The 13,139-nt window shown below is 36.5% G+C and overlaps 1 protein-coding gene across 2 annotated transcripts in view; it reads left to right on the forward strand.

Moving 5' to 3' along the window:
• The window catches only part of RABGAP1L (RAB GTPase activating protein 1 like), a 741,235-nt gene that overhangs the window by 418,877 nt on the left and 309,219 nt on the right, over window positions 1–13,139 (forward strand). For both annotated transcript variants that reach the window (XM_061381704.1, XM_061381705.1), the window contains exon 14: window positions 6,513–6,626. In XM_061381704.1, coding sequence (XP_061237688.1) covers window positions 6,513–6,626 — 114 coding nt within the window. The remainder of the gene's footprint in view (window positions 1–6,512; window positions 6,627–13,139) is intronic.

Here is a 13,139-nt window from a genome sequence, read left to right on the forward strand (position 1 = left end):
AATAATAATTTTAATAATCTAACTTTGGAAAATACTAGCATATTTTCCAATCTGAACTAACAGAGTTCAGTTATTGTGCTTCATTTTAACAAGAGTTGCAGAATTTATCATTGCCCATTGATACGAGTTTCCAAGACTGTCAAGTACACCAGCTGAACCTTTATTTTGAGACAGTGAGTGGTCAGCAGTCCTGGGAATGAGGGCATATCCAAATATGGCCATAGATGCATTTGGAGTCTAAAAGTAACCTCAGATATTCATCCTGGAGAGGTACCTGACTGGATTCCCTAGGATTTCAGGGAAATCCAGGCGTTCTCATAGGCTACAGTGCTTCTTAGTCTTCTAGTCCCCAAGAAATGCTTTATTCTAATCACATAATTCCGCTGCACTCCCTGCAGTCCCTTCAAGATTAAGATATTCGTTATGGATATTGACTGGTCTTATGAAGACAGTACTTCCTGTCCCCTCACTTTCCCCTGCTCTTTGTTCTCACCGTTGCTACTCCCCCTAAGAGATTTCCTTCTAGTTGAAGCCAGAATACGGCTTATATTTTTGACCTTTGTGTCAGGCTTTGATTCTGAGACATCTGGCAGCATGTTTGTGCAGTTCCCAGGAAGCAGCTTGCTAACAATATGGTTAAGTTGTCATTTACTTCTTTGCTTCCATATTACCCTGCTGATGCTGAGACTCCCCCCGCCCATATTCAAGAAATGAAGGCTGACAGTGATCCAGCCTTTTTGTGTTACTGTTTCTAGCTCATGATTTTAGTAGCATGTTTGAAACTAGAATGAACTTTTTATGTTTTCTCCTTTCATCTCTGCCTCTTTGGAATTTTGGCAAACATCAAGGCAAATAAATCAGAGCCACCACTGCAAACCCATCTGCTTTCAGGGACATGTAAGCTGACTAGTTTGTGATGTTTCTCCACAGATCTAGCTCCAGCATAGAACTAAAGGAGGATCCCTGTGGAGTTAGAATAGAAGGCACGTTTTAAGGTCAATTTTTTTTTCTTAGGCTCTGAATCATTTATCTGCTGACTGCTTGTGGCTACGCTTGGTCTACATTGGCATCTCTAATAATACAAGTTGACATGGTACTTAAAAGTTAAAATGAAAAGTGAAAATTCACTTCGTTTGGATTTGACAATAGAGATTCATAAGAAAACGTGCAGCGAGAGTTGTAAAAATGTAGCAAATCAGAGTACAGCCAAAGGTGTTTGTTTATCAGGACATTACTTTTTCACTTCATCTGGTGCTAAAGTCACATGTGACAACACTCTCCTCACTAGAATACCTTTCCAGTTGTTGACAGCCTAGAAATTGTTCCATAAAAAATAATAAGGTATGGTCATCCAAACCTGTCTTCCTAATACTTGCTGACACTTCAGTGCTGTATTCATTTCTTTCTCACAACAAGCAAGTAAGTGATGATTGTCTTCAAAGAAGAATTAAGAGGATTAGAAAGATGTCAGAATATATACAATATACTGGAAGAAAACTTACATAATCCTCTTGATAACAGGCTATAAATTGTCTCCACTTAAAATGATCAAGAGTTAATCGAGATACTTATCATACCTCTTAGCAATGATTTTAAACTGATCTTCAACAAGTTGAATTATATATCCTTTGTCAGGCCATGGATTTTGTCACACTAGAGATTGATGTATTGTTAAAGATAAGTTTTATTTTATGACTTAGCAGTTTGGAAATGAAAGAAAATCCTTAAAGGATAAACTCAATAGAAATTTCATTTCTGTGTGGTGGTAGTATCGGGGGAGTGTGGTTCAAGGAAGAAAGAAAAGACTTTCTTCCAAACCTCTCACTACTGTTTCTGCTCTGAGTCAGCTTGTATGTGTGGCCCAAGCTGATGCCTCCTTAGGCAGGATAGAAGATGATCTTAAGGACTTTGCCTACCAGTGATTTTCTTGATGGTGATGGTCCAGCAGGGAGACTTGTATTAGAAACGGTGGCATTTGTTCTGTCCCTAACCGTGACTTCAACCCCTCGCTGATCCTCAGATGCTGAATTCTGAAGTAAAGAATGAAAACAGTAACTGTTCTGGCAAATTTAGCTTCTGCTGTACTCTGTGCTTGCCAGTCTCCTTTCAGGGTATATTTTTTTCTTCCATGAATATATGCAAAGCTGGAGCCAGAGTGTTCACACTGGCGTTAGTGGCCCCAGCATTGCATATTGGGTTAAACATCACTTTATCTAAATAATTGTTCACTTTTGCTTTTCATCATGGGCTAATAGAAACCAGGATAATTTCAGACATAATATACATAAGATGCCTGATAGAAAATTTAGAAGAGGGTGTATATGCATTAGTGCCTCATCACGCTGAAAGCTCAAAGGAAATTGGTTTCATAATCACAGTGTTTATGATATCTGAAGAAAAACAGTGATTTATTTCATTATTTAAAGTGTACAAATACAGAAGGATGTCTAAAAATAAATTCACCACAATTTTAAACAGCTGAACATGATCCTTAATGAGAAGGAGGAATAATTATTATTTTTTTAATTTATTTCTTTAATGAGTATTCTTAGATTTGGAGACTTCACTGGTGGCTTACTGATAAAAAACCTGCCTGCCAGTGTAGGAGATGGTGGGTTTGATCCCTGGGTCAGGACGATCCCTTGGAGGAGGAAATGGCAACCCACTCCAGTATTCTTGCCTAGAGAATCCCATGAACCAGGGAGCTTGGCAGGCTACAGTCCATGGAGTCACAAAGAGTCAGACACAACTTAGCAACTACACAGATTAACGTGTTCACTTGATAGTAGGCAGTGTGCTAAGCACTTTAAACACATTATCTTATTCTAAACAACATGAATTTGGTATGACCACCCCATTTTAAAGATGAGGAAACTGAGTTTAGTGAGATTAAATAACTTGTCTGAGCTTCTATAGTTGTTACGTGAAGTAGCCGGAAATAGACCCAATGAGTTTGACTGGGCCCAGAGCCACTGAGCCACCATATTGGACTGAAGATCGGAATGGGACATACATCCCCAGGGAAGTAAATTGTGGGTAAAGTTGTGAGTCTCTAGATACTGGTGAATTCGCCACCTGTCAGGAAGTGAATTCTTCCCTCTTGTCATTCTAAGAGTAATTGTAAGGATTTGAGACTGTTTATGGGGCCCTTCCAAGAACATGACCTCATATCAATTTTGGTTGTGCTTATAAAATGTTTTTGGCCATATTTTAAGAGAGATTTTCACATGAAAGTTTTAACTCTAGATATTTGGATGGTCAGTTACTTGGCTTCTTTTTTGTCCTCTGTTCATTTTATTTATTTCTTATAATTGGAATACGTTTAAAGAAGGGATGAATATTGAAGAGAAAAATCATTTTGTCTTCCTTTTGCAATGTTAGGTTTAGTGATTCCCTGACTCAAATAATTTAATGATTGAGTGGATAAATTCAGGGGATTAGATGTGGGTTCCTGAATATATACCATTCCTATTCTTAACAGTATGGGTAATTGGAAGATGATTAACTTCAGCTTTTGCTTTGAAAACACTATTATTTTCTCTAGCAATTTCATTCATAATAGTGTGTAAACAGAGTCTAGTGTACTTCTTCGGAGAAGGCAATGGCACCCCACTCCAGTATTCTTGCCTGGAAAATCCTATGGACAGAGGAGCCTGGTAGGCTACAGTCCATGGGGTCGCGAAGAGTCGGACACGACTGAGCAACTTCACTTTCCCTTTTCACTTTCATGCATTGGAGAAGGAAATGGCAACCCACTCCAGTGTTCTTGCCTGGAGAATCCCAGGGATGGGGGAGCCTGGTGGGCTGCTGTCTATGGGGTCGCACAGAGTCGGACACGACTGACCCAACTTAGCAGCAGCAGCAGCAGCAGTGTACTTCTTAGGGCTTCCCTGATAGCTTAGTTGGTAAAGAATCTGCCTGCAGTGCAGGGGACCCCAGTTCGATTCCTGGGTTGGGAAGATTCTCTGGAGAAGGGATAGGCTACCCACTCCAGTATTCTTGGGCTTCCCTTGTAGCTCAGCTGGTACAGAATCCGCCTGCAATGTGGGAGACCTGGGTTGGGAAGATCCTCTGGAGAAGTGAAAGGCAACCCACTCCAGTATTCTGGCCTGGAGAACTCCTTTGGGGTTGCAAAGAGTTGGACATGACTGAGTAACTTTCACTTCATTTCAGTGTACTTCTTAACCTTCACTTAAATGAAAGGCATCAGTGAATAATGTAGCTAAAAATAGCTTGTTTAGTTTATAAAGTGAAGTTCCAGAAATTGTTCCCTTAGTCAACTGAGAGCAATATGTAGGAAGAAAACTCTAGAAACACATATGTAGAAAGCATTTAAAAGTAATCATAGCAAGGTAAAGTTTATTAAGTGCAGAAAAGTCTATGATTTTTAATGGGTTATCCATAACATCTTATGGAAAACTCCGAGCAAGCTTTCTGCCCAACCCAATATTTTCATTTGATTTTGCCCCTTTACTTTTTAAAACAAACAAGGAAGATTCAACTATTCGTAGAAAAAATTGACAATATTATGCAGTTATATCCTAGAAATTTTTGATAAATTTCTCTTTCTCTGAATCAGACTGTTGGCACCATTTAAACATAGCATGATACCAACAGAGTAGGCAGTTTCTAGGGAATATAGTCCAATGATTTCTTTCCCGCAGCATCTCAGAAAGTGAAAAGTGAGTTATCCTGTGAAGCAGTCGACACATGTTAGCCCCTAAAATAGTTCAACTTGGGAGGAGTAACATTTTCATTGGCTGTTTTTTTCAAAGAGTTTGTCAGTGGAGACTTACTGAAAAGAAAACCCACTGATGGAGGAAATCTGGACAGTGAAAACTCATCTGCCCGGTACCAGATTCACCTGCTTAGACTCAATATCAGACCAGATAAATCATTCATTTTGTAATACATTTCCATATACATTGCCTTTATATTTACCTTGTTCTGTATCCCCACCTTGCCCCAATAGTCTGTACCATTAGAAACTACATTGGCCATGATAAATGTAAACTTTCTTTGTATTCTTTTATTTAAGGTATGGTAATTTTTTGAAAGTTTCATTTTTATTTGTCTTTAGCATTCCATTCCTATAAGCCATCAGAATTTCCTCTGGACTGATTTATAATACGTTTGGTGTTTGCTGGCAGATTTGGAATGTTTCACTTTTAGTTGTTTCTCCACATGATATACGATCTAATTACCACCCAGCATGATATGGCAGCTGAAATGAAAAAGGCAGCAAGAGAAGGCACTGGCTTAACTTTAGAGCTCCTCAGCTACTCCTCCTTACATACTTTTCGGCTAGAAAAGAAAAAGAAATAGCATTTATTAAAGTAACTCATATATTAAACATTTTTTTCTTTTTCTTAATTTTAACTGAAAGAAGGGATTTGTTCAAATATGGAAACAAGATATTAAACAACACTTTTAATTTGCATTAGTAATCATTGATGCTTCTTTAATTGTGGAGAATGTTTTCATTATTGGGGTTGCTAGAAATAGTCTCGTTCTATTTTCTTGACATTTAAACATATAAAACAAACATTGAGAAGAATAAAATCAAGTGAATGATTAACCATTTTTTTTAATCAACTTTTTTAAAGCTTAGAACTTACTCAGTTTTGAACTTTTAGATCCTAAATCTGTCTGGAAAAGAAAAGCCTCTGGATTTATATTTAAAATGTATGTCATCTTAGGATGCTAGTTTGGGGGCTTTTTATTTTCTGAAGCAAATGAGTCGGGTAATTTACCTATTGGGAGGAAAGATTGATAATATTTTGTATTTTTTAAATGACTATGGTCTGAGTTTTCACGTATCAGATTCTCTAAAAAGTCAGATAATATTTGGTTTGGGGCAGATGTGGAGAAACACAGACACTATCATTGTTTGGATTATGTGTGGTACAACAACTCTGAAGGGAAAGTACCTTAAATGGAAATGCATATATCCAGTATCCTGGCAGTTCCACCTCTAGGAATCTGTCTTGAACATGTATGTATGGAAATATTCCTAGTGATAATATTTGTGATATAAATAGAAAAAATACAAAACATCAGTGATAAGAAAATGTTAAATAAATTGTGGTATGTCTATATCCAGATGTATCTCATTCTTTTTAATAGTTGCTCTTAAAGAGAATGAAATACATTTACATGTAGCAATACAAAATATTTTATCAGTTATCCTGTTAAGTGAAAAGAGCAGAGAGCTTATGTCTATTTGTGGGTGTATGCAACTTCCCTCTCTCCTCTCCCCCTCACATAAATATGGATTCACACATCTAGAGATAAATGGGTGGAAAGACACAAAAGAAACTGTCGGTGGTATTTATAATATCTCTGGTGAATGGAACTAGGCATCTGGGAAGGAAGGCAGGTTTTTTTGTCTTTTTTTTTAATGGAGGAAGTGGCAAATATTTTTTGTGCTGTTTGAAATGTTTTAACATGTGCGTACTATTTTTCATAATTAAGAAAATTTAGATTAATGACCAACTCTACTGTTTTTTTAGGACTCAGCCCAGGAGAGTGTTATTACTCGAGATATTCATCGTACATTTCCTGCACACGATTACTTCAAAGATACTGGAGGAGATGGCCAAGAATCTCTCTACAAGATCTGCAAGGTAGGGCCCTCTGCCTTATTTTTTTCTAACTTATTTTTCAGGGCTATATTCTAAGAACGCATCTTAAAGTTTTTTCGATTTTCTTTCTGTCTGCATTTCTTATTTGCCTTGTGCCATTGTTTGTCCTTTACACTAACACCACCAGATCCTCCATACTGAGTCCTGAAGGTGACTTTCGGGCTGCGTGCTCTGTACCTTCTTGTGCGGGAGGGGGCATCGTCTGACTTCAGTTTGGCTCTGATGCTAACAGGAAAGGCACTGAAAGGTCCTCTTAGGCTACTGCAGTGAAGGCTCAGAGGAGTCTCGACGACTCTGTCTGCCTGACAAGATAATGTGGCAGTTGTTGCAGTTTTTGACAGCAGGCAAAAGGAGGAAACAGCCTGGCACCTGTTTTGGATACTGGCAGGTTCTCTGATACTGTTGATATCCTCTGAGTTCTGTCACATCTTCGTGCAGTTTTTAATGTCCCGTTTTGAAATCTTTCTTCTCTCTCATTATTAGTAGACTTGGAAGAAAACTGTTTCCTGATTTTCAGTAAATAGGCCTTGCTTAAATTAAAAAAAAAAAAAAAGACTTTATTAGTGGAGAATAGTTATCAGATTATTCATGTCTCAAAGTTCTGTTAGAAATGCAGAATAACTTTTCAAATCATTGTATATCATTAACTTGTATTGTCCATGCTAATTGAGGCTAGAGACTCAAAATTGCAAAATTTCCATTAAAAAAAGTTCTGCCCTTTATCCTCAAAGTTAAAATGTCCTACAAAGTGTGGTGCGTATATTCAGTATTTGTCCTTAGCTGCCATTCCAGTAAAGATGGTGAATGAATAGTGAGCTACACAAAAATCTTGTAATAATATGGAAAAACAACAAATACCATGGCTAATTTTCAAGCCAGATTACACATTTCTGAATTATCAAATTTAGCCTTTAGTTAAGTATTAAGTAGCAGAGATTAGTAAGTAGATAGTCAGAAATACACTCACATATCAATATCATTTTATATTTACTTTTTAAAAAAATGGCACTTATAAAAGCAGTGCTTACATGTGCTAATCAAGTAGGATTGATGTTCTGCAAATGTAACACTTTGATTAAAATCCTTCTTGCATGTTTGTGTTTTAGCCTTCTACCTACTCCTATCTTGTCTTTTTTTTCCCCCCATTTCTTTTCTTTTGATGTAGCCATATTGGAGGATTATAAATGTACACACTGATCAGAAGTCTATTTTTATATGAATATATCATTTAGAGCTAGAAATATATTACTAACTTAAAGTCTGACAGTGTACTGATTTCTGGAAGGTGATATGTCATCTAGTCTTTAAAATGCCCCAAACCATCAAATATCACAAAAAATGTATCTTATTCATTATATGCTTGTAAAAAGGAAATGTAATTATTAAGATTTTTTTCTACCAGTTTTGAAATTTTACAAGCTAGTGTCTGTCTTGTATCAGGAAGATATCAAAACTTATATAGTCTCTTAAGTTATTTAGAAAGGTCTGGTTTATGGTATATGGAGCACCGTTTTTCTCCTAGACTTTAGTATATTTTCAGCCATTCAGTAACTTTTCTTGCAATTTGTCTCTGATTGAATCTAGAAACTTGTTTCACATATCTGAAACAGATGGCTCCATGTGCTTGCAGCCTTTACCTCACAGTTTTGCTCCATTGTAGTAAACCAGTATTTGCCTCCTTATGTAAGATTTAGAGGGGAAACATCCAAAACACTACTAAACACAAAGATAAAAGTTAAATAGTTGGTACATTTAAGTAGTTGATACCCAATAATCCAGCCTTGAATTCACTAGAAAGTATTTGGTATACATTCCCACAGCTTCTGTAGCCATTTTAGATTATCAGTGTGTGTGTTGTAATATGATTACACAGTTTTAAACTCTTTCTGAGTAAAAAATGTTATGAAAGTGTAGCTCTAAGATACATTATAATTGCTAAGTAGCTTAAATCACACTGAATTTCATGAAAAAGTGGAAAACCAAAAAAAAAAAATCATATTAAAAACATTTCAGAATTCAAGATAGTTAATAAAATTTCTTAAGGCTTTTAATATTGTACTAAAATATATATTACCCAAACATAACTTTTCAACTGTCTTTGATGATGGAGGAGAGGAGAGATGAATATATGAGAAAATGTTGGAGAAACCAAAATTTGTTGGGGTCCTGCTTTGTGGACCACTTAGTTTGTAACTGACACAATTCCTTTTCCTCTTGAGCTGCTGTGATTTAGTAGTCCAGTCCTCTTGCAGGAAAACCTGTGATGGTGGTGATAATCACAAATAGTTTAGATTAAATATTCTTCTCAAGTTTGTACATCCACTTTCCTTTCCTTTTTGTATTCAATTTGAGCCATATGAGCTCTATCCTGCCATGTATGACTTTTAAGGTCACTGAGTATGATGTACCTATTCTATCATTTTTATTTCTAGAATAGTATCTAACATCATACCTCACAGTCTCAGCAATAAAGTTTCCATTCTGGATACTTTGCACAAAGCTGAATAAGCGTTAATAAAACCTTGGCATTAAATCAGCTATTTAGTTACATAATCTGTAAATTAGGACAGTTTTGCTTCTTAAGCCATTCTTACTGTTTTTTTTTCCTTAATACGTTTTGTCTTATTGCACTGACCTGAACCTCTATTATAGTGTTAAAATGAGGTAATGATAGTAGACATCCTTGTCTCACTCTTGATTGTAAAGGAAATGCATTTAATGATTTACCACTAAGAATGGTGGTATTCACATAAGCAACACATTTATAGACTTTTTTTTTCACACAATACCTTCCAGGTGTTATAATAAATTCAAATTTACAGAGTACTTTCACATATATCACCTCATTTATTTCTGACAACTCCTCATCAATGAAATCTGTTCTAGAAATGTAATATGCTGTGCTCTTAAATTGAGAGAGAAATTATTAAGAGAACTTAAGTTAGAATAAGTGTAGAAATCGACTCTAGTTTCAAGGATACAGTCTGACTTTGTAGTTATAAAGTTTTCAGTGACTCTGATGAAATGAGGAATGATCTGAACTGTCAGATTAGAGGGAATACTGGTAAAAACTCACTGTCATGTTTTAATGGCCCTGTCAATTTTAGTGTTTGACTCTTAATATCTTTTTCAGAGTAGGAGGAAGTTGAAAAGGTTCAAAGATTCTTCCGTTGTCATAAAATTTTGTGTGGAAGTGGAACTGAAAGTATAATAGGATTCATAAGATTCTAGAAACGAGAAGGTTTTGACACCCTTCCCCTCCTTTTTCTCTCTCCTCTCCCTCCCTTTTTTTCCCCTTCTCTCCCTCCTTTCTTTCCTATTAATTATGTCAATAACATATTTTAAAATAGTGTCCTTTAGAGGAGGAAGAAGATACGGTCTCCCCAAGTATCTTTAGCACTTTTCTAATTTACATATGATATAAATCTGGTTTTAGTTGGGAGACAGTTTGGCATAGTTTAAAGGACTAAACTTAAAGAGATCCGGTTCTGGTCTTACTTCTCCTGTAGGCAGATTTAAGACTTTGGGAAAATCACTTCTTAAATTTCCTCTTCAGTAAGAGCGTGGGGTGTGATAAGATTATTCTTATTATAGTTTGCTTGAATTTTTTTTTCTGAAATAGGACATATTGAATGAGGAATCAAACAGTTACTAATAACTCCTATATTAGGTCCCAGCTCTGTTTGTCAATACCAGGACTATAAATGGGTGTGATTTTACTTTGAAATCTTTGCCTTGCTTTCTGTTACTGTGTTTGGGAGTGTGTTTCATGCACGCATGAAATGTAGTACATTTAGTGATTTACTTCTAGATATATATCTCTTTATAAGACCTAAGACAAGTCAGTCATAGTAATTAGCTAAAACATTGTTCACAACAGATTAGACTGAAGTGACTCTTGTGCAGTTTAATTTGAGGCATGTTGCTTTTTCAAATTTTCTGATTCCAGCAAACTGATTTATATAAAAGAGGCTACTGCTGTGAATTAAAGTAAGGGATTGAGCATATTACAGAGAAATCATACCTCTGTTCATCTGGGTTAATAATTGGACAGTATAATGGTTTGTAGAAGGACAAAAATAAATGTAACCCCTGTTGCAGCAAATATTTTTCTAAAAAATGAGGTTGTATTTAATGTAAGAACTAAAGCATTTCAGGAGTTATTTTGATACCAAAATGATGAGTGGTCTGATACATGATTTTTACAGAATGCAAATGGTTACTGACTCTTGTGAAAGTAGATACAATTGTGTATTATTTATATTGTTTTCTTGATTTATGGGGGGGTTGATTGAAGATTGAGGGCAGGAGGAGAAGGGGATGACAGAGGATGAGATGGTTGGATGGCATCACCGACTCGATGGACATGGGTTTGGGTGGACTCTGGGAGTTGGTGATGGACAGGGAGGCTTGGCATGCTGCGGTTTATGGGGTCGCAAAGAGTCAGACATGACTGAGCGACTGAACTGAACTGTGACTAGGGATGAGTTGCTACAGAATTGATAGTACTTTCAATACAGTTTTGTACCTATTTGACTACTTGTAATGCATCTCCCTTCTTTGGGCTTCCTGAATGATTCCTAGTTTGAAGGACATTTTCTGAACACATTATAGCCTACTATCATCCTTCCTCTAATCTATTAAATTCTTGATTAATGTTGTTTTATTTTTCAGTTCTCAGTTCAGTTCAGTCACTCAGTCGTGTCCGACTCTTTGCGACCCCATGAATCCAGCATGCCAGGCCTCCCTGTCCATCACCAACTCCCGGAGTTCACCCAGACTCACGTCCATCGAGTCAGTGATGCCATCCAGCCATCTCATCCACTGTTGTCCCCTTCTCCTCCTGCCCCCAATCCCTCCCAGCATCAGAGTCTTTTACATTGAGTCAACTCTTCGCATGAGGTGGCCAAAGTACTGGAGTTTCAGCTTCAGCATCATTCCTTCCAAAGAAATCCCAGGGCTGATCTCCTTCAGAATGGACTGGTTGGATCTCCTTGCAGTCCAAGGGACTTTCAGTTCTAGAATTCCCATTTGATTTTTTTTAAAGTAGATTCTAGTTCCTTGGTTAAATTACTTTTTCCCCCCTTTCATTTTCTTGAACAGATTAATCACAGTTATTTTAAAGTCCAAGTCTGATAAAATCTAGTATCTGATCACCTATGAATGTATTGTGGCTCAGCTGGTAAAGAATTGGACTGCAATGTGGGAGACCTGGGTTCAATCCCTGGTTTGGGAAGATGCCCTGGAGAAGGGAAAGGCAACCCACTCCAGTATTCTGGCCTGGAGAATTCCATGGACTGTATTGTCCATAGGGTCACAAAGAGTCAGACACCACTGAGCGACTTTGCCTTTTACTTTACATGAATGTATTCCTATTTTCTCTTGATTTTTATTTATTCACTCATGTTTTTTTGCCTGCCCAATCATATTTAATAGAATTCTGGGTCTTGTGTATGAAAAAGTATAAAGGCTTTGGATGATGTTAGTTTATTCCGAGCAGATTCAGTATTCCTCTGTTAAGAAGATGGAGTATGCCGTATCCCTTTGAGCCAGTTTTTTTTTTTTTTTTTTCTTTTTTTGCTTGGAGGGTTAGGATCTTCCAGGATCTTAACTAAAAGTCTGAGATATTTCCTGGAGACCTTCCTCTTTGGTTGGCCCTACCTTTAATTTTTGTGTACCTCATAGTGTACTACCAGAAAATCTCTGCTGAGCTATTCTTAGTATTATTATAGGCACTTTCCCACAAATTTCCCCTTCTATAAGGTATTACATAGCTCCTGTAAGGAAATATGAGAGATCAAACCTTTATAATGTATTCCCCAAACTTTTCAGTAGACATATTGTTAGTTATTAGTTTCAGAGTTTCTGGAGGAGGAGGAAACTCACTGATGATCTTGTTTACAGGGGGATAGTAGATTATCATATTGCTAAGACTTAATCTCTCAGAGTAAGAGCTTGTTTAATTTTCCCCCCTCCTTAAATCAGTCATTTCAAATTTTAGAAGAATTGGCTATTTCTGCTTCTTTTATGGAAGGACAATTATGTTTGTAGCTATTCAGAACATCAGGTGCATGCTTACACATATACATACACATAAAAAAAATCTTTGCAACCTAAAGTTGAAAAGTTTCACTTGTGTGTATGGTTGGGGGGTTAACTTCATGCTTAGCTTTTGCATAAATATTTTTAAAATATTTTTTATATTTGTTAGTATCATTAAAGTCATACATTAAGGATGTTTGGATTTTTTTTCTCTTTAATACACATTAATAGGATAGACTTTGTATGAGTCAGAGCTCAACTGGGAAGACATACTGTTATTTTAAATATGGAGTTTTCTTCTGAAACTGTAACAGTGAAAAGGTCAGGTTTGTGAAGCTGGAGTTCTGGAAAGAGAAGGAGAGATTTGTAATGCTCTTGAGAGTGTCTGAAGAGGTTTTTTAAATTTCTTTATATGCATAAGCACATAAGAGCTTTTCTTGAAATAGCTTTGTA

The sequence above is a fragment of the Bos javanicus genome, chromosome 16, assembly GCF_032452875.1.
Source record: "Bos javanicus breed banteng chromosome 16, ARS-OSU_banteng_1.0, whole genome shotgun sequence".
In the NCBI taxonomy this organism is placed as follows: Eukaryota; Metazoa; Chordata; class Mammalia; order Artiodactyla; family Bovidae; genus Bos; species Bos javanicus.